Source organism: Balaenoptera musculus, chromosome 18 (genome assembly GCF_009873245.2).
Source record: "Balaenoptera musculus isolate JJ_BM4_2016_0621 chromosome 18, mBalMus1.pri.v3, whole genome shotgun sequence".
Lineage (NCBI taxonomy): Eukaryota > Metazoa > Chordata > Mammalia > Artiodactyla > Balaenopteridae > Balaenoptera > Balaenoptera musculus.
This window is the reverse complement of record NC_045802.1, coordinates 25600129-25622762: the sequence shown is the minus strand read 5'-3', so window position 1 is coordinate 25622762 and position 22634 is coordinate 25600129. Positions and strand designations below refer to the sequence as shown.

The 22634-nt window shown below is 39.1% G+C and overlaps 1 protein-coding gene and 1 non-coding gene across 6 annotated transcripts in view; one reads left to right on the top strand and one right to left on the bottom strand.

Annotated features, from left to right (window-relative positions):
* The window catches only part of MTRF1 (mitochondrial translation release factor 1), a 59410-nt gene that overhangs the window by 20622 nt on the left and 16154 nt on the right, over nt 1–22634 (bottom strand). For all 5 annotated transcript variants that reach the window (XM_036831281.1, XM_036831285.1, XM_036831280.1 and 2 more), the window contains 5 exons: nt 22165–22590; nt 17511–17602; nt 15609–15690; nt 14380–14487; nt 8306–8478 (listed from right to left, as the gene is read on the bottom strand). In XM_036831281.1, coding sequence (XP_036687176.1) covers nt 8306–8478; nt 14380–14487; nt 15609–15690; nt 17511–17602; nt 22165–22582 — 873 coding nt within the window. In that variant the 5' untranslated portion in view covers nt 22583–22590. The remainder of the gene's footprint in view (nt 1–8305; nt 8479–14379; nt 14488–15608; nt 15691–17510; nt 17603–22164; nt 22591–22634) is intronic.
* Nucleotides 11087–11193, top strand: LOC118884464. Its single transcript, XR_005017297.1, has one exon. It is a non-coding gene; the product is annotated as a U6 spliceosomal RNA (small nuclear RNA).

Genomic DNA, 22634 nt, shown 5'->3' with positions numbered 1-22634 from the left:
AGATTCCCGCACAGAGGATCGGTGCCGAGCAGCACTCACCAGCCCGAGAGGCTTGTCTGCACACCCGCCGGGATGGGCGGGGGCTGGGAGCTGAGGCTCAGCTTCGGTCGGATCCCGGGGAGAGGACTGGGGTTGGCGGTGTGCACACAGCCTGAAGGGGGCTAGTGCGCCACAGCTAGCCGGGAGGGAGACAGGGAAAAAGTCAGAAGCTGCCGAAGAGACAAGAGACTTTTTCTTGCCTCTTTGTTTCCTGGTGCGCGAGGAGAGGGGACTAAGAGCGCCGCTTAAAGGAGCTCCAGAGACGGGCGCGAGCCGCAGCTATCAGCGCGGACCCCGGACACGGGCATGAGACACTAAGGCTGCTGCTGCCGCCACCAAGAAGCCTGTGTGCGAGCACAGGTCACTATCCACACCGCCCCTCCCAGGAGCCTGTGCAGCCCGCCACTGCCAGGGTCCCGTGATCCAGGGACAACTTCCCCGGGGGAACACACGGCACGCCTCAGGCTGGTGCAATGTCACACTGGCCTCTGCCGCCACAGGCCCGCCCCGCATCCGTACGCCTCCCTACCCCCGGCATGAGTGAGCCAGAGCCCTGGAATCAGCCTATCCTTTAACCCCGTCCTGTCTGAGCAAAGAACAGACGCCCTCAGGCGACCTACACGCAGAGATGGGTCCAAATCCAAAGCTGAACCCTGGGAGCTGCGCGAACAAAGAAGAGAAAGGGAAATTTCTCCCAGCAGCCTCAGGAGCAGTGGATTAAATCTCCACAATCAACTTGATGTACCCTGCATCTGTGGAATACCTGAATAGACAACCAATCATCCCAAACTGAGGAGGTGGACTTTGGGAGCAACGATATATATATTTTTTCCCCTTTTTCTCTTCTTGTGAGTGTGTATGTGTATGCTTCTGTGTGTGGTTTTGTCTGTATAGCTTTGCTTTTACCATCTGTCCTAGGGTTCTGTCTGTCTTTTTTTTTTTACTACTTAAAAAAACTTTTTTTCTTAATAATTATTTTTTATTTTAATAACTTTATTTTATTTTATTTTACTTTATTTTATTTTATTTTACCTTCTTTCTTCCACCCTCCCTCCCTCCCTCCCTCCCTCCCTCTCTCTCTCTCTTTCTTTCTTTCTTTTCTCCCTTTTATTCTGAGCCCTGTGGAGGACAGGGTCTTGGTGCTCCAGCCAGGCGTTAGGGCTGTGCCACTGAGGTGGGAGAGCCAAGTTCAGGACACTGGTCCACAAGAGACCTCCCAGCTCCACGTAATATCAAACAGTGAAAATCTCCCAGAGATCTCCATCTCAACGCCAAGACCCAGCCCCACTCAACGACCAGCAAGTTACAGTGCAGGATGCCCCATGCCAAACAACTAGCAAGACAGGAAAACAACCCCACCCATTAGCAGAGAGGCTGCCTAAAATCATAACAAGGCCACAGACACCCCAAAACACAAAACCAGACGTGGACCTGCCCACCAGAAAGACAAGATCCAGCCTCCTCCACCAGAACACAGGCACTAGTCCCCTCAATCAGGAAGCCTACACAACCCTCTGAACCAACATTAGCCACTGGGGACAGACACCAAAAACAACGGGAACTACAAACCTGCAGCCTGTGAAAAGGAGAACCCAAACACAGTAAGTTTAACAAAATGAGAAGACAGAGAAAAACACAGCAGATAAAGGAGCAAGGCAAAAACCCACCATACCTAACAAATGAGGAGGAAATAGGCAGTCTACCTGAAAAAGAATTCAGAATAATGATAGTAAAGATGATCCAAAATCTTGGAAATAGAACGGAGAAAATACAAGAAACGTTTAACAAGGACCTAGAAGAACTAAACAGCAAATAAACAGAGATGAACAACACAATAAATGAAATTAAAAATTCTCTAAAAGGGATCAATAGCAGAATAACTGAGACAGAAGAACGGATAAGTGACCTGGAAGATAAAATAGTGGAAATAACTACTGCAGAGCAGAATAAAGAAAAAAGAATGAAAAGAACTGAGGACAGTCTCAGAGACCTCTGGGACAACATTAAATGCACCAACATTCGAATTATAGGGGTCCCAGAAGAAGAAGAGAAAAAGAAAGGGACTGAGAAAATATTTGAAGAGATTATAGTTGAAAACTTCCCTAATATGGGAAAGGAAATAGTTAAGTCCAGGAAGCACAGAGAGTCCCATACAGGATAAATCCAAGGAGAAACACACCAAGACACATATTAATCAAACTATCAAAAATTGAATACAAAGAACAAATATTAAAAGCAGCAAGGGAAAAACAACAAGTAACACGTAAGGGAATCCCCATAAGGTTAACAGCTGATCTTTCAGCAGAAACTCTGCAAGCCAGAAGGGAGTGGCAGGACGTATTTAAAGTGATGAAAGAGAAAAACCTACAACCAAGACTACTCTACCCAGCAAGGATCTCATTCAGATTTGATGGAGAAATCAAAAGCTTCACAGACAAGCAAAAGCTAAGAGAATTCAGCACCACCAAACCACTTTACAACAAATGCTAAAGGAACTTCTCTAGGCAGGAAACACAAGAGAAGGAAAAGACCTACAATAATAAACCCAAAACAATTAAGAAAATGGTAATAGGAACATACATATCGATAATTACCTTAAATGTAAATGGATTAAATGCTCCAACCAAAAGACATAGACTGGCTGAATGGATACAAAAACAAGACCCGTATATATGCTGTCTACAAGAGACCCACTTCAGACCTAGGGACACATACATACTGAAAGTGAGGGGATGGAAAAAGATATTCCATGCAAATGAAAATCAAAAGAAAGCTGGAGTAGCAATTCTCATATCAGACAAAACAGACTTTAAAACAAAGACTATTACAAAAGCCAAAGAAGGACACTACGTAATGATCAAGGGATCGATCCAAGAAGAAGATATAACAATTGTAAATATTTATGTACCCAACATAGGAGCACTTCAATACATAAGGCAAATACTAACAGCCATAAAAGGGGAAATCGACAGTAACACAATCATAGTAGGGGACTTTAATACCCCACTTTCACCAATGGACAGATCATCCAAAATGAAAATAAATAAGGAAACACAAGCTTTAAATGATACATTAAACAAGATGGACTTAATTGATATTTATAGGACATTCCATCCAGAACAACAGAATACACACTCTTCTCAAGTGCTCATGGAACACTCTCCAGGATAGATCATATCTTGGGTCACAAATCAAGCCTTGGTAAATTTAAGAAAATTGAAATCATATCAAGTATCTTTTCCGACCACAATGATATGAGACTAGATGTCAATTAAAGGAAAAAAATCTGTAAGAAATACAAACACATGGAGGCTAAACAACACATTACTTAATAACCAAGAGATCACTGAAGAAATCAAAGAGGAAATCAAAAAATACCTAGAAACAAATGACAATGAAAACGCAACGACCCAAAACCTATGGGATGCAGCAAAAGCAGTTCTAAGAGGGAAATTTATAGCTATACAAGCCTACCTTAAGAAACAAGAAACATCTCAAATAAACAACCTAACCTTACACCTAAAGCAAATAGAGAAAGAAGAATAAAAAACCCCAAAGTTAGCAGAAGAAATCATAAAGATCAGATCAGAAATAAATGAAAAAGAAATGAAGGAAACGATAGCACAGATCAGTAAAACTAAAAGGTGGTTCTTTGAGAAGATAAACAAAATTGATAAACCATTAGCCAGACTTATCAAGAAAAAAAGGGAGAAGACTCAAATCAGTAGAATTAGAAATGAAAGAGGCAAAGTAACAACTGGCACTGCAGAAATACAAAGGATAATGAGAGATTACTACAAGCAATTATATGCCAATAAAATGGACAACCTGGAAGAAATGGACAAATCCTTAGAAATGCACAACCTTCCGAGACTGAACCAGGAAGAAACAGAAAATATGAACAGACCAATCACAAGCACTGAAATTGAAACTGGGATTAAAAATCTTCCGACAAACAAAAGCCCAGGACCAGATGGCTCCACAGGCGAATTCTATCAAACATTTAGAGAAGAGCTAACACCTATCCTTTTCAAACTCTTCCAAACTATAGCAGAGGGAGGAACACTTCCAAACTCATTCTACGAGGCCACCATCACCCTGATACCAAAACCAGACAAAGATGTCACAAAGAAAGAGAACTACAGGCCAATATCACTGATGAACATAGATGCAAAAATCCTTAACAAAATACTAGCAAACAGAATCCAACAGCACATTAAAAGGATCATACATTATGATCAAGTGCGGTTTATCCCAGGAATGCAAGGATTCTTCAATATATGCAAATCAATCAACATGATACACCATATTAACAAATTGAAGGAGAAAAACCGTATGATCATCTCAATAGATGCAGAGAAAGCTTTCGACAAAATTCAACACCCATTTATGATAAAAACCCTCCAGAAAGTAGGCATAGAGGGAACTTTCCTCAACATAGTAAAGGCCATATATGACAAACCCACAGCCAACATCGTCCTCAATGGTGAAAAACTGAAACCATTTCCACTAAGATCAGGAACAAGACAAGGTTGCCAACTCTCACCACTATAATTCAACATAGTTTTGGAAGTTTTAGCCACAGCAATCAGAGAAGAAAAAGAAATAAAAGGGATCCAAATTGGAAAAGAAGAAGTAAAGCTGTCACTGTTTGCAGATGACATGATACTATACATAGAGAATCCTAAAGATGCTACCAGAAAACTACTAGAGCTAATCAATGAATTTGGTAAAGTAGCAGGATACAAAATTAATGGACAGAAATCTCTTGCATTCCTATACACTAATGATGAAAAATCTGGAAGTGAAATTAAGAAAACACTCCCATTTACCATTGCAACAAAAAGAATAAAATATCTAGGAATAAACCTACCTAAGGAGACAAAAGACCTGTATGCAGAAAATATAAGACACTGATGAAAGAAATTAAAGATGATACAAATAGATAGATATACCATGTTCTTGGATTGGAAGAATCAATATTGTGAAAATGACTATACTACCCAAAGCGATCTACAGATTCAATGCAATCCCAATCAAACTACCACTGGCATTTTTCACAGAACTAGAACAAAAAATTTCACAATTTGTATGGAAACACAAAAGACCCCGAATAGCCAAAGCAATCTTGAGAAAGAAAAACGGAGCTGGAGGAATCAGGCTCCATGACTTCAGACTATACTACAAAGCTACAGTAATCAAGTCAGTATGGTACTGGCACAAAAGCAGAAATATAGATCAATGGAACAGGATAGAAAGCCCAGAGATAAACCCACGCACATATGGTCACCTTATCTTTGATAAAGGAGGCAAATATATACAGTGGAGAAAAGACAGCCTCTTCAATAAGTGGTGCTGGGAAAACTGGACAGCTACATGTAAAAGAATGAGATTATAACACTCCCTAACACCATACACAAAAATAAACTCAAAATGGATTAAAGACCTAAATGTAAGGCCAGACACCATCAAACTCTGAGAGGAAAACATAGGCAGAACACTCTATGACATAAATCACAGCAAGATCCTTTTTGACTCACCTCCTAGAGAAATGGAAATAAAACCAAAAATAAACAAATGGGACCTAATGAAACTTAAAAGCTTTTGCACAGCAAAGGAAACCATAAACAAGACGAAAAGACAACCTTCAGCATGGGAGAAAATATTTGCAAATGAAGCAACTGACAAAGGATTAATCTCCAAAACATACAAGCAACTTATGCAGCTCAATATCAGAAAAACAAACAACCAATCCAAAAATGGGCAGAAGACCTATATAGACATTTCTTCAAAGAAGATATACAGATTGCCAACAAACACATGAAAAAATGCTCAACATCATTAATCATTAGAGAAATGCAAATCAAAACTACAATGAGATATCATCTCACACTGGTCATAATCGCCATCATCACAAAATCTACAAGCAATAAATGCTGGAGAGGGTGTGGAGAAAAGGGAACCCTCTTGCACTGTTGGTGGGAATGTAAATTGATACAGCCACTATGGAGAACTGTATGGAGGTTCCTTAAAAAACTAAAAATAGAACTACCATACAACCCAGCAATCCCACTACTGGGCATATACCCGGAGAAAACCATAATTCAAAAAGAGTCATGTACCAAAATGTTCACTGCAGCTCTATTTACAATAGCCAGGACATGGAAGCAACCTAAGTGTCCATCAAGAGATGAATGGATAAAGAAGATGCACATATATAAAAAGGAACGAAACGGAGTTATTTGTAGTGATGTGGATGGACCTAGAGACTGTCATACAGAGTGAAGTAAGTCAGAAAGAGAAAAACTAATACCGTATGCTAACACATATATATGGAATCTAAAAAAAAAAAAGAAAGAAAAGAAAATAGTTAGAAGAACCTAGGGGCAAGACGGGAATAAAGATGCAGACCTAGTAGAGAATGGACTTGAGGATACGGGGAGGGGGAAGGGTAAGCTGGGACAAAGTGAGAGAGTGGCATGGACGTATATACACTACCAAACGTAAAATAGATAGCTAGTGGGAAGTAGCCGCATAGCACAGGGAGATCAGCTCGGTGCTTTGTGACCACCTAGAGGGGTGGGATAGGGAGGGTGGGAGGGAGGGAGATGCAAGAGGAAAGAGATATGGGGACATATAACTGATTCACTTTGTTATAAAGCAGAAACGGACACACCATTGTAAAGCAATTATACTCTAATAAAGATGTTAAAAAAAAAAAAAGAAAGAGAGCAAGAAGAAAGGAGGAAAGAAGGTAGTGGGGAGGAAAGTTCCTTACAGAAAAGAATGCCAGGTAATACATGTAGAAGGAATGATAGAATTAGAAAATCACCATTTTGCAATCCCAAACTAAATAAATAATTCAGGCAAAGATCATTAATGGATGTTAAAACCACAGAAGAAAAGTTGTTGGGAATAGGATGTATTACCCTAGAGATTACTTAGTAATTACAAAGGGAAAAATACACTTTCATAATGGAGATATTATTGTGGTCACCATCTTAACTAAATGCTCAAACCAATCCTCACTAAGAGTGGGACAATATGATATTCTATGCCTTCTGATAAGATGCAACATGAATATAACCACACCTGAAAAGTATTCTTGCTCAAAATGTATAACCTGAATAGAATGGAACATTTAAATATAACTCTCAATACAACATAGGACATAAAGGAACAATTTAAAGAATACTATGAGGAAACAATCAGATGAATCCAGATGTGGAACATTCTATAAGGCAAATGGTCTAGACTCTTCAAAAAGTCAATGTCATTAAAAGAAAAAAAAAAAAAAAGAAAAGTTGGGAGACTGGTTCCAGGCTTAAAGAGATATAACAACCAATTGCAATGAGTGAAATTTGACGGGATCCTGGTTAAAAAAATTGCTATAAAAATAAATTGTGATATTGTGATTTATAATAATATATATTGGTCTTTGTCCAGTTCTCACCCTAGGCCCCTTTCAACCACACTTGAGTTTATGTTAATGAGGTGATATTTGGAAAGCCTCTAGATAACCACAGGACGGGGGTGCTGATCCCAGGGGAACCAACCAGTTAATTAGAGGGTTGGAACTTTCATCTCCACTGCACTCTCAACCTCCAGGGAGCGGAATCCCCAAAGCCCAATGATTTAACCAATCATGTCTATGTATGGAAGCCTCCATAAAAATCCCCAAAGCACAGGGTTCAGAGAGCTGCCAGGCTGATGAACACGTGACGCTGCTGGAAGGGTAGCGAGCCTGGAGAGGGTACAGAAGCTCTGCACCTCTTCCCACGTACTTTGTCCTATGCGCTTCTTCCATCTGTCTATTCCTGAGTTGTATCTTTTGTAATAAGCCAGCAGTCTAGTAAGTAAACTGTTTTCCTGAGTTCTGTGAGCCACTTTAGTATTATTTAACCTAAGGAGGGGGTCATGGGAACCTCCAGATGGATAACCAGTTGATCAGAAACACAGGAGACAACCAGGCCTTGTGATTGGCCTCTGAAGTGGAAGGGGACGCTCTCTTGTGGGACTGAGTCTAGCCTGTAGGATCTGACGCCATCGCCAGGTAGATGGGGTCAAGAACTGAGTTGAACTGTAGGACGACCACATGCTGTCCACAGAGAATTGAAGAACTACTTCGTCGGGGGGGAATGAACTCCACACATTTGGAGTGCAGAAGTACTCTGTGAGTATACAGAACACACAGGCGTTTTCCCTAGACAATAAAATTCTGGTTGATCTTCGTAGATAATGGTATAGAGTTTAGGTAGGAGGTTACCTCATCTGGTTGAGGGAGGACGATAACCGACATCGTTCCCGTGTGAATACGCTGCATCCTTGACGACAGGCCCACCTCAGGGATTCGCTGAACTCGGTGAATCCCACCTTCATACTTCAAATGCTTATAGACACTGTCACCGGAAATTCGGGCGGCTGCATGATGTAGTCCACCTATGAAAAAATGTTCCAGCAATATTAATGAATTCTACTTTGAAAGGGATCAGGATCTTAGATGCCCTTAATGTAAGGCCTGGATGTGAGCACAGAGCCTGAGGTGAGAACATAAGGTAGGTACAGAACTATATTTTCCCAGTGTAAGTGAATTAATCTATAAAAGGAAACATACCAAAATATTATATATGGTTACCTCTGGAGAACAGAATAACAGCATGTTTTTCATTTTACTTTTTATGCTTCTTTTGTTGCTAAGTTTTATATAATGAACAAATTTCACTTTTACAAAAATAGTATTAGAAAAAAAGAATACTGGGATGTTTTCTACATTGAACTATACCATGCAATCTTAGGCTAATTTGGTGCCATATATAAAAGAGTGTTCAGTAACATAGTAATTTGATAATGATGAATAATTCTATAGGTTCTCTCAAGTTCTCAAAAATCTATTGAAATTTAGCTCTTGCTTATCTGTGGAGTGGGAAGATAAGCACAAAAAAATCTTAATGCCTAGGCTAGTTTTTTTTTTTTTTTAAGAAATTCAAGTTCTTTTATTTTTATTTATTTATTTATTTATGACTGTGTTGAGTCTTCGTTTCTGTGCGAGGGCTTTCTCTAGTTGCGGCAAGTGGGGACCACTCTTCATCGCGGTGCGCGGGCCTCTCACCATCGCAGCCTCTCTTGTTGCGGAGCACAGGCTCCAGATGCGCAGGCTCAGTAATTGTGGCTCACGGGCCCAGTTGCTCCGTGGCATGTGGGATCTTCCCAGACCAGGGCTCGAACCTGTGTCCCCTGCATTGGCAGGCAGATTCTCAACCACTGCGCCACCAGGGAAGCCCTAGGCTAGTTTTTTATTGACCATGTTTTTAAAAAATGTTTTTATTACAAAATAATATACATGGAAAACCACATGAATGAAATGTATAGTTCAAGATCAAGAAAAAGAACTTTGTTGGACTTCTCTGGCGGTCCAGAGGTTAAGACTCTGCACTTCCACTGCAGGGGGCACAGGTTCGATCCCTGATCAGGGAACTAAGATCCCACATGCCACGCAGCGTGGCCACAAAAAAAAAAAAGGAAAGAAAAAGAACTTTGTCAGGCACCCCCAAAGCCCTCTCACGTGCCCCTTCCTAGTTACAATCCCCTCCCCTTCTCATGAGTAACCATTATCCTTCTATTCCCTTCTTTATTATAATTTTATTACCTAATGTGCTGCCCTGGCCACTACAGTTTAGTCTTGTCCATTTAAAAAATTTGATACGTCTTTCAAATCTCTCAGTCTATAAGTTTGTCATCCATCTCTTTTGTTTACTTCAAATTATCTGCTGAGGAACTAGAGCTGTTGATCTATAGAAATTTCCCATGTTCTGTTCTTTTTTTTTTTTTTAATTATTTTATTTTTTTAATTTTTAAATTTTTAATTTTTTTAAACAATTTTTTTAAAAAACATTTATTTATTTATTTATTATTTACCTATTTGGGCTGCGCTGGGTCTTAGTTGTGGCACGCGGGATCTTCGTTGTGGCATGCATGTGGGATCTAGTTCCTTGACCAGGGATTGAACCCAGGCCCCCTGCATTAGGAGCACAGAGTCTTATCCACTGAACCATCAGGGAAGTCCCCCATGGTCTGGTTTCGCTGATTGCATACTCTTGGAGTGATTCAACCTGTTTTTCTGCCCTCTGTACTGGCTGCAATTGGGCAGCTGGATCCGGAAACTGGACAACTTGAAAAATATTTCAATTCCTTAGGTACCAGGAATACAGAATAATAGTGTCAGACCTACACTACATATCAAGAGCCATCACCCTCCATTGCTTCCACAATGACTATCTTGTAATTATTTAGTTTGGACTGTTTATGTAGTGGTTGGGTATTTCCCCTATCTGTCCCAAGGTCACAAAACTACAAGACTTTAAGTCATCTGACATATGAATTTTTTCATGAAAATGTATTTTTTTCCAATCTTAGCTTTTAGTGCTGTATCTCTGTGATTCTATTTCAATTAAACATTAAATATATATACATATAACTTTTTACAAATTTATTTATTTTATTTATTCTTGGCTGCGTTGGGTCTTTGGTGCTGTGTGCAGGCTTTCTCTAGTTGCAGCGAGTGGGGGCTACTCTTCAATGCGGTGCGCGGGTTTCTCATTGTGGTGGCTTCTCTTGTTGTGGAGCATGGGCTCTAGGCACGCAGGCTTCAGTAGTTGTGGCACGTGGGCTCCGTAGTTGTGGCTCGCAGGCTCTAGAGTGCAGGCTCAGTAGTTGTGGCGCATGGGCTTAGTTGCTCCGTGGCATGTGGGATCTTCCTGGACCAGGGCTCGAACCCGTGTCCCCTGCATTGGCAGGTGGATTCTTAACCACTGTGCCACCAGGGAGGCCCATACATATAATTTAATATACATACTTTATAAGGCAGGTACTTTTTCCTCTTTCTCTACCTTATTTTTTTTTTTTGGCTGCGCCGTGCAGCATGCAGGATCTTAGTTTGCTGATCAGGGATCGAACCCAGGCCCTGGCAGTGAAAGCGCCAAGTCCTAACCACTGGACCACCAGGGAATTCCTTAAAATGTTTTCTTTTTAAATAAAAGACCTTTTTTTTGTGCTCACTTCGGCAGCACATATACTAAAATTGGAACGCTACAGAGAAGATTAGCATGGCCCCTGCGCAAGGATGACCCACAAATGTGTGAAGCGTTCCATACTTTTTAACTAATAAGGACTTACTGTATAGCACAGGGAGCTCTACTGAATATTCTGTAATGGCCTATATGGGAAAAGAATCTGAAAAGGAGTGGATATACGTGTATGTATAACTGATTCACTTTGCTGTACACCTGAAACTAACACAACATTGTAAATCCACTATACTCCAATAAAAATAAAAAATAAAATAAAATAAAAGGCCCTTTTACTTTCTAAAATGTCTTTATTTTATTTTGCTACTGAGTTAATGTATCTAAAAGAAAGATTTCCCAACCATTGTTTGGGCTGCTCTGGGCACCTGGAACAGAATCTCTCTTCCTGTTATTAAGTTCACCTCCCTTTCATTATTGAAAGTTGAATTCAAAATACACGTCTCAGAGATTACATTCTCTCTTTCATATGCTGCTGCTTCTCATTACATTCTGGAAACTCTCTCCTCTCCTGCTTCCAAAATATTATACTGTTCTCATCCTTTTTCCTGCTTCTCTGACCCCTCTTTTTCTTTTGCCAACTAGTTTATCTTTCTAAATATGGCCATTCTCCAACGTTTGGTACCCTGAATGTTCCCTCTCTATAAACTCTCCCTCACTTATTCTCTCTCAGTATCAGACATTATCTCTGTGCTAACAGCTATCAAATCTCTCTCCTCAATTCTATTCTCTCACCAAAGCTCTGGTTACACGACTTCAGCATTTACTGGATATTTCTAAAGGGATGCTCGCTATAACAACACACATAATAATTCAAAAGCAACTTTCACTGTTCTGCCCAAATGGAGACTGCCTTCCAATTTCTATTCCATTCAGTGGCATGAATGAATATCACAATCTTCCCAGCTAGAAAGATTAGATCCCTGTGGCTCATCTCCTTTGTATCAGAATAAACTAATGGGACGTAGTGTGGTTCTGGATCAGACAGACTTAAATCTAATCCCAGGACTGCCATTACTTATTGTGTGATCTTGGATTAGTTACTTACTCTCTGAGCCTAGATCTTCATCTGTAAAATGGGATTAACAATACCCAGGGTTGTGAAGATCAAACGACCCATACTGCACGCAGGACATAGTGGGCAAGCAAGAGATCCTCTTGTCAGTTACCAAATTTTGCTCACTCTTCCTCTGAAGTTCTCTCACACGTGTCCCTACTCCCAATTCTAACTCTTAGTCATACCTGGATTACTCCAATAACCTCTCTGCCATCTGCCTTAAATCTAGCCTCTTCAATCCATCTTTCACACTGCTGTCAAAATAATCTTCTTAAAACAAACTTATGGTTGCCAAAGGGGAAAGGAGAGTGGGGGGAGGATAAATTAGGAGGTTGGGATTAACATATACACACTACTATATAGAAAATAGATAACCAACAAGGACCTGCTGTATAGCATAGGGAGCTATGCTCAATATTCTGTAATAACCTATAAGGGAAAAGAATCTGAAAAGGAATATATATATATATACACACATATATATATATATACACACACATAACTGAATCACTGTGCTGTACACCTGAAACTAACACCATATTGTAAATCATCTATGCTTCAATAAAAAAAGAAAAAAGAATCTTCTTAAAATATATATTGATCAAATCATATTCTTCTTAGCAAAATCTTCAACAGCTCCCTAACAATCAAGGCCTGTTCAGCTTTAATATCTGCTCAAAATCTACTCTTTTGAACCTATTTCCTCTCACTTCTCATCACAAATATCCTCCGGTTTAATTGGCTTCCTCACTTCTACACACACACAGCAAGATCTTTCCCACCACTATGCTGTTGCTCAAATTGGTCCTTCCCTCTGCTCTCGTAGGTCTTCCCTTTGAAACCGTGCACTTCAGATTGGGACTTGAACCCATGTGCTGGGACATGAACCCAGCCTAAACCCTGATTGGACTTGAACCCACATGGCTAGGACTCAAACCCGACCAAAACCCACTGTCTTCCAACTGAGATCACACACCTGGTTTTAGGACTTAATGAAGCTTAGGTTCTTGATGTCTCATCACAGAAAGAATTCAGTGAGAGGCAAAGTGATAGGTAAGAAGTGGATTTATTTAGAGAGAAATACACTCCACAGATACAGTGTGGGCCATCTCAGGAGGTGAGAGCAGCACCAGGGTATGGGGTTGTCGGTTTTTAAGGGGTGGGTAATTTCATAGGCTAATAAGTGGGAGGAGTATTCCAGCTATTTTGGGAAGGGGGCGGGATTTCTGGGAATTGGGCCACCACCCAATTTTTCATCCTTATGGTTGGCCTTGGAACTGTCATGGCGCCGGTCAGTGTGTCATTTAGCTTGCTGATGTATTACAATGAGCATATACTGAGGCTCAAGGTCTAGTGGAAGTCGACTTGTCCGCCATCTTGGACCCATTTGGTTCTAATCAGTTTATGTCATGTCCTCGGGCTATGTCATTCTTTCAAAGGTTGCGCCCTGCCCCCTTCCCTCCTGTTTCACCTTTCCTAACCACTGGCTGTATTTCAAATCCATATGATGCACAAACTTCCTTATGCTCTATACTTGTTTTCATTTCCCTCAATTATTTAACTTACATGAATCCTCTTTCCCCACTTTGATAATTTGTGGGTTATTATTCATGGGCCCTCTGTCTACTACAGTGTATCTTTGTGTAATCAAGCAGACAAAAACTTCCAGATGGATTAAGAGAATCGAACAAAAAAGAATTACTATCAGATGTTCTGATTTAACATACTTGAGTATTTAAAAGTTTAAAGACTCACATTGGTTCTTATTGTTTATGTTGTCTAAGTGTTTATTAGCCCAACTAGGGTGGGAGCTTCTTGAAAATAAAGACAAATGACTAACTTTTTCTGCATTCCCATAAACCTCCAACACATCATTAGTACTTTAGAGTAAAAACCTTAATACATCTTGGCTTTGAACAACAGAGCAATGATTTTTCAGGCAAGGCATGTATCAACCCTCCACAGGGAAAGTTTCTCTAATTCAGATATTACTTCCTAGGAGGATACTTCCTTCCCTCCCACTCTCTTCTCCCATAGTAAGAATTCTACTATAGTAAGCCACTGTGATTGATGAGCCCATGTCACAGTATTTAGTAGATATAGGTCAAATGTTTTAAAAAATGCGACAACATGGTTCTAATCAACATCAGAAGAAAAACAACTTCCAGCATCATCTATGGACAAATCCTCAAATACACCTACCATAATCAGCTGGTGTATAATTCAGAAGTTCAAATTTCCAGTGTTTGTAGCTTGAATAATTCTGGTACATATCAAATATTTCCCGGGTAAATTGTTGGCAGATATCACCTAAGAGAAAATACAAAAACATTCAGTCAGCACACATTTCTCCAAAGAAGACCTATAGACGGCCAGTAGGCACATGAAAAGATGCCCAACATCGCTAATTATTAGAGAAATGCATATCAAAACTACAATGAGGTATCACCTCACACCAGTCAGAATGGCCATCATCAAAAAGTCTACAAGCAATAAATGCTGGAGAGGGTGTGGAGAAAAGGGAACCCTCCTGCACTGTTGGTGGGAATGTAAATTGGTGCAGCCACTCTGGAAAACAGTATGGAGGTTCCTTCAAAAACTAAAAATAGAGTTGCCATATGACCCAGCAATCCCATTCTTGGGCATATATCTGGAGCAAACTCTAATAAGAAAAGATACATGCACCCCAATGTTCACAGCAGCACTATTTACAATAGCCAAAACATGGAAGCAACCTAAGTGTCCAACGACAGATGAATGGATAAAGATGTGGTACATATATACAATGGAATACCACTCAGTCATAAAAAAGAATGAAATAATGGCATTTGCAGCAACATGGATGGACCTAGAGATTATCATACTAAGTGAAGTAAGTCACAAAGAGAAAGACAAGCACCATATGATATCACCTGCATGTGGAATCTAAAATATGACACAAATGAACTTATTTACAAAACAGAAACAGACTCACAGACATAGAAATCAAACTTACGGTTACCAAAGGGGATAGGGGGTGGGGAGGGATAAATTAGGAGTTTGGGATTAGCAGATACAAACTACTACATATAAAATAGATAAACAACAAGGTCCTACTGTATAGCACAGTAGGATAGAAAATATTCAATATCCTGTAATAAACCAAAATAAAAAGAATATGAAAAAAATATACATTTATAACTGAATCACTCTGCTGTACACCAGAAACTAACACAGCGTTGTAAATCAACTATACTTCAATAAAAAATTTTTTAAAAAATCAGCACAAATTTCTTAGAGAGTCCTCCTTAAGTAAAAACCCCTTAGGAGTTGAGAAATGACTACTTCCAAAGTGAAACACATTTAACAGACTTTTAAAGTTATAGTGTGTCATATAAAGGTAACATTTAAGTATTTTTTAAGATCATTTACAATAAAATTATTTTATTAACCTCCAGTAGTTCTTCCAGATGTCACCTCTAAAATAACATCATTTTTGTCATATTTCTCCTTTGGCACTAGACTCTGGAGAAGCTGAAAAAGAAAAAAAAAAAATCAGTATTAGTGTGTATATTTTCCATGGTATACTGTTATTCCTTCAACTTAGATAAAAGACCCCCAAATACTAAAAAATCAGTAATTAACAAAATCATAGAGCATCTCAAAGAGGTCTGGTCCTAAAATGCTTTAGTAAGTAGACCTAATTAGGCCTAAAATAAATGATGATTCATGCTAACAATGAAGTTACTTGTTGGCATATTTCCTACAATGCTATCAAATTATCTTAATTTTCTAAAATGCAAAAGTTTAGATCAAAGTCCAGTGTTCCATTCAATTTTCTTCAAATTTTGCTTCTGATTAGTCTTAAACAGTAGCTTCTTTCATCTAATGAAAGAAGTAAGCTTTGAAAGTCTTCATTGGGAGAAAATGAGGACTTTTAACATATGATTATATACTCTCTCCCACAATAAATGACAGCGGACGGACACCAGGCCATGCCCTGTCTTCTCAGCAGAGTTGCCGTTTAAAGAGTAGACTGAGGACCCCCAAGGTAAGGCTCAAATAGTCTCTCAGTGTGACAAGAAAAAAAGGGGCTTTCTAGTAAAGAAAGCAACCAACTTACCTCTTAGGAAGAAAAGGGAAGCAACTTTATTTTTAGTATTACTAAAAGGTCTTTCAAATCAAACTGAAAGTATCTCTGTGTCATGATTCTCCCTACTGACAATTTTTTAAATAGTCCATCTCTGCTAGAAATGATATAGCCTGCAGGAGAGAATATTAGACTAAGACTCAGAGACGTCCTACATCTGCTTTTGACTAGCTGTTTAAATCAGTGAAAAAAATAACTGATCCCTCCACCTCATCCTCCTCAACCCCTCAAAAAGTCCCTCTAGAGATTATCATACTAAGTGAAGCAAGCCAGACAGAGAAAGACCAATATCATATGATATTGCTTATATGTGGAATCTAAAAAAAAAGATACAAATGAAGTTATTTACAAAACAGAAATAGACTCACAGACGTAGAAAACAAACTTATGGTTACCAAAGGGAAAAGGGGTTTGGGATTAACATACATCTACTACCATATATAAAATATATAACCAACAAGGACCTACTGTATAGCACAGGGAATTATACTGAATATTTTGTAACAACCTATAAGGGAAAAGAATCTGACAAAGAAGATATATATATATATATATCTGAATCACTGTGCTGTACACCTGAAACTAACACAACATTGTAAATCAACTATACTTCAAGGAAAAAAAAAGTCTCTCTACTGGATTCCCAGGGTAGGGAAGACTGAAGGTAGGAGGATGGCAAATATGACAATGGGGAACATAGTACATAGCACTGTATTTTCATTTTCTTTTAGACAAACCATCCATTGAGCTAGAAGGGACTAAAGACTTGTATTAACCCACTGTCTCTATGCCCTTGGACTCATTCCATTCTACCCTGAATGCAGATTTTCAATCCTTAATTAACCCAGTTACCATGTACCACTCCCTCTTTCTAAGACTTAAAACCCCCTGACTCTTCCCCATGTTGAAGTAAATTTCTTCACTAGCATGTGTTCCCTTGTCTGGTAACTTAATAGATTCAGCTTTGGAATACTTTTGTCTGGCGCGGGGCAGAGGGGAGGTGGTTTCATTCCTTGCCAACACAATCTCTTCAATCTCATTCTGTAGTAAATGACAGCAGTAAACCCAACATTATCAATCATCATAAGAGAAGACTTAATCAACTGGTGTTTGGAAAATACTTTGAGCAGCAAAACATAGTCTAGCAAGAATAGTATTCCTTTACATTAACATTACTGAGATGAGTTTACCTCTTAAAACATACCTCACTGTATAACATGTTGATTTTCTGAAGAATGGTTTGCCTCTCTTCCAAAGCAAGTTCTTGTAACTGCTTTTCATCTTGTTTATTTAGACCTACAAACCATCGACAGAAATAATGGTAAAAATGTTTAAATACTTACAAAGAAATTCTTAAATAGCTACCTAATCTCTACCTACTAGGTTTTATTTCAGTTGTGAAGGCAAGGGATTATACAAAATAACAGAATAGTTACAGAATGTAAAGTAAGTATTTGCTAAGTGTGTCCAAAAAACTCAGTGTGAAAACAAGTACGATCTTGCCCCAAGGAGCTGGTGATTTGAATGTCTATAAGTAATTATAGAAATCAGTGATTAATCAAACAGGTTTAAAAAGGGACTGGCTAATTAAATGTAAACCCGAATAAGCTAAGTTTCAGGGTAAACTGGGGTGACCATTTCTTGTCTAAAGGTGGCAGCCATTACCCAGCACACTGTGAGTAATGTAGCATGGCTAGAACCTTTTTTTTTTTTTTTTTTTTCAAGAGATGTCAGAAATAAGACCTCTTAAAATTTTGAAACCTCTTGAAATGTTCATACTTAGTAAACATTTTTTAAAAACACCACATGGGTCAAAAAAAACCACACATCTTTGCAAATCTCTGCTTTATGGAAAGAACGGTCGTTTTCACACCATTTCAAAGCAGAAAGTTAAATCATGGAGCTTTAACAACACAAGCTATCAATGAGATAGTGGCCAAGTAGGGTGGATCCCATAACCTTTGACTCCATTGCTTTAGATGCCCAGAGACTCCATTTGTCACTGGTGATGTGTGCTAGATGAGGTAGAAATTTTTGATTCTTAAAAATAAAGAAGAAAATAGAAGTGAAGACTCATAAAGGAGAGAAGGCTCTTTAAAATTCTTTTCTAGTCATGGAAGTCATTGGGGTCTGGCGGGATTCTATGCCTCATTCCTGCTTTCAACATTTCACACTTACTCTGTGCTAAATACTCTGCCAGTTGCTGGGGACACAGGGATGAATAAAACATGGTTCAGGGCTAAAGTGGCTCAGTCTGGTGGGAAAGGTGGACACATTCACTTGATTACAGTATGTGGTATGGGCAGCGCCATTGAGGCCTAAAGGGTGGTCTAACCCAGACTTCAACCCTTAAGGAAGGTTCCTAGATAAGGTGCCATCTGAACTCAGTTCTAATTATGGATCACCTGTTGCAGAATTATAATATCGCTACTGGCCTCGCCTCGTGCACGTAAGTCTCGGGTCAAAGGAACCAGAAAAACCTGCTGATTTGCAATCATATAAAATTATTTTTGTGGCTTTTTATTATTTACCGAACTGTAAGATCCAATCTAGTTCAATTTCACTGTATCAACAGATTCAAGAGTCTATTATACCTTATGTTTGGTGCTGCAGGAAATAAAGATGAATAAGACACAGGCCCTGTACTTGAGGAACAGGAACAGGGACTGAAGTTAAGACAATTACATAACGGATCAGAATAGAAAACAGAGAAAGGCAATCATACTTGTTTTACAGAGGGGAGTGAAGCCAAAGGACGATATTCAAGCCATACTTTGTAAGCAGACTGAACTTTAAGAAGGTGAAATTGGTGGGTTAACAACATGAGCAAAGACATACACATGGGATGGTCTGAGTATATTCAGGCAATGGCAAATTGTCTGTTTTGGTTGGAAGGGAGAATATGCAAAGGGAATTAATATACTACACAGAGAGGTGGGGGTCACTCAACAGAGACTATTAAATGCCAAGCCAAGCAATCTATATTTATAGGCAATGGGAGTTACTGGAAATTCAGAGCAGGAGAGAAATATGATTAAGGTTGTACTTAGGCTGGGAAAGCTTGGAGGTGAGACTACAAGTTAGGAATTTATTGTAATCATCTAGGACTGAGATATAATGAAAATATAAACTAGTGGAAAGAATAGAAGAGGACTCATGCAAGATATATTACAGAGGTAGACCCTATTGGACATTGAATTATTGTGCAGTGGATAAGAGCAGAGGCTGTGGAGTCTCCTTGATTGGGTTCAAATTCCTGCTCCTCTCCTGACTGGCTAAGTGACCTCTGGCATTTTAACCTCTCAGTTTCTTCATCTATAAAGTGAGAATATTAATAATAATTCCTACCTCATAAGGTCATTGTGAACATTTCAAATGAGATAATATTTGCAAATACTTACCTTAGTGCCTGGCACATACTAAGACTTAGTAAATGTAGCTATTATCACTATTATTATAAAATAGCAGAATTGTAGAAGAAACTTTAGAAGCAATCTACTAATACTTTAATCCAATCTACTAATATTACACGATACAAACGTGGCTGAAAGAGGTTATGTCAATTTAATTTGGAAAGCATTTAGTAAGCTCCTATTATGTGCAAGCAACTTGCCCAAACTAATTAATTACAAATTTGAGTGGCATTATGTGAAAGAGTAAAAAATAATCCTCATTAAAAGAGGTGAGAGGGAATTCCCTGGCGGTCCAGTGGTTAGAACTCTGCACTTCCACTGAAGGGGGCACATGTTCAATCTCTGGTCAGGGAACTAAGATCCCGCATGCCTCATGGCCAAAGAAGAAGTGAGAGACTCACAGACCACTAATAGAAGGCAGAAAAAGGTAAGGCTTTGGACATCCAGGACTTTACAGGTATACCTGTGACTGGCCTCAATGCTGCTTAACATCTCTAAGGCTTAACGAAACAGGATGGAGCACCAAAGAAAGTTTATAAATTAAACTAAAAGCCAATAGCAAGGGACTTTCCTGGTGGTCCAGTGGTTAAGACTCTGTGCTCCCAATGCAGGGGGCCTGGGTTCCATCACTGGTCACGAAACTAGATCCCACATGCTGCAACTGAAGATGCGGTGTGCTGTAACTAAGACCCGGCACAGCCAAATAAATAAATAAATATTAAAAATAAAATACAATAAAAGCCAATAGCAAAATTTGGATTGGGACTTCCCTGGTGGCGCAGTGGATAGGACTCCATGCTGCCAATGCAGGGGGCCCGGGTTCGATCCCTGGTCAGGGAACTAGATCACACATGCATGCCGCAACTAAGAATTTGCATGCTGCAACTAAGACTCAGTGCAACCAAATAAATAAAAAAGAGGGCTCATGTCCTTTAAAACAAAAAAAATTTGAATAAATGTTGAATCCCAGGTTAGTCCATTATACTTTTCTCTCAACTTCTGTATATTTTGGAAATTTTTCATAAAAGAAAAAATGTTAAGGCAATAAAATATTAAGAGATACTAAAATTAAAAATTAACACCTCTCACATTATATACAAAATTAACTCAAATAGATCAATGACCTAAATATAAGGACTAAAAATATAAAACCCTTGGAAGAAAACATAGATGTGAACCTTTGTGACCTTGGATTATGCAATAATTTCTTAGATATGTCACCAAAACACAAACAAGAGAAAAAAAAGATAAACTGAACATCATCAAAATTAAAAACTGTGGTGCTTCAAGGGACAACCCACAGAATGGGAGAAAATTTTTGCAAATAATATATCTGATAAGGAACTTGTATCCGTAATATAAAGAACTCTTACAACTCAATAATAAAAAAGACAACTCAATTAAAAAATGGGCAAAGGATCTAAACAGTCATTTATCCAAAGGTGATATACAATAGCCAATAGGCACATAAAAAGACACTCAACACGATTAATCAGGGAAATGCAAGTCAAAACCACAGTAAGATACCACTTCACACACACTAGGAAGGCTAGAATCAAAAGGGCGGATCACAAGGGTTGGAGAGGATGTAGAAACACCAGAACGCTCATACACTGAGGATGGAATGTAAAATGGTTCAGCCACTTTGGAAAACCAGTCTGGCAGTTCCTCAGAAGGTTAAACATGGAGTTACCACACAACTTAGCCATATATGTCCACACAAAAACTTGTACACAAATGTTCATAACAGCATTGTTCATAATAACCGAAAAAGTGGAAAAACTCAATAACCAACAACTGATGGATGGATAAATAAAATGTGGTATATCTATACAATGGGACATAATTCAGCAATAAAAAGAAATGAAGTACAGAAACATGCTACAACATAAATGAACCTTAAACATATGCTAAGTGAAAGAAGCCAGTCACATAGGGTAACATATTGTATGACTCCATTTATATAAAATGCCTGAAATAAGTAACTGTATAGAGACAGAAAGATTAGTGGTTGTCTAGGGCTGGCAGGGATGGGGGGGGGGATTGGGATGAGATGGCTAAAGGGTGCAGGGTTTCTTTTTGGGGTAATGAAATTATACCCATACCATATAAGCCCTTTGACGGGGTAGGAATTGTATTTTTGTGTCCCTGGTATGTAGCACATAGGACAGTGCCCAATAAAGATCTATTAATAAATTAAAGCTTCTGAAAAGGTCAATATTTAGTCTCCCGGACCCTAAGCGCTTCTTGGCAAGTACCACAAGGACCTCGGTCTCTTGGTAGTTGCTCTTTAGTAGCTGAAATACTTCAAACACCCAGAGTACAGAGTCCTGTCCTTTCCAAGTGCAGGGCTAACTACATGCAGGCTTTTTAAAAGACTGTGTTCAATATACCTTTAACTTAGAAAATCAATCCTGTACTTGTACACACACATCTTTTACCTACTTTTACACATGGATTCTAATTCTTCAATGGCTTGTTCAGCCTCCTGAATTTCTTTGTAAATGACTGCAAGCGGCGCCAGCTCAGCATGCCGTTGATTCAAGGACCTCCGGTCCCCTTCACTCACAGAGATATGCTGCAAACAATGATCAAGGGTTTGGTACTCCTTATTCAGGTCCTCCATATATTTCTGTAGTGCTTTATGCTTCCAGATCATCCTGGTATCTTGATGGCAATCTCTCCTGGACCAATTCTCCCTTAACAGACAATGGAGAATGTGATGCTTGTTTCGTCTAAAAACCCACAGCCTTGTGTCAAGAGGTATCTGTGTAAGTTGATGAGAATGGAGATGGACATGGCACTGGTGGTGACCATTAAGACACGGATGTCTAAAAAGCCAAACAAACAGGTGACGATTCATTTCAGCATCTGAAACAAAATAAACACAATCTGAGAAATATCACCTCCACAGA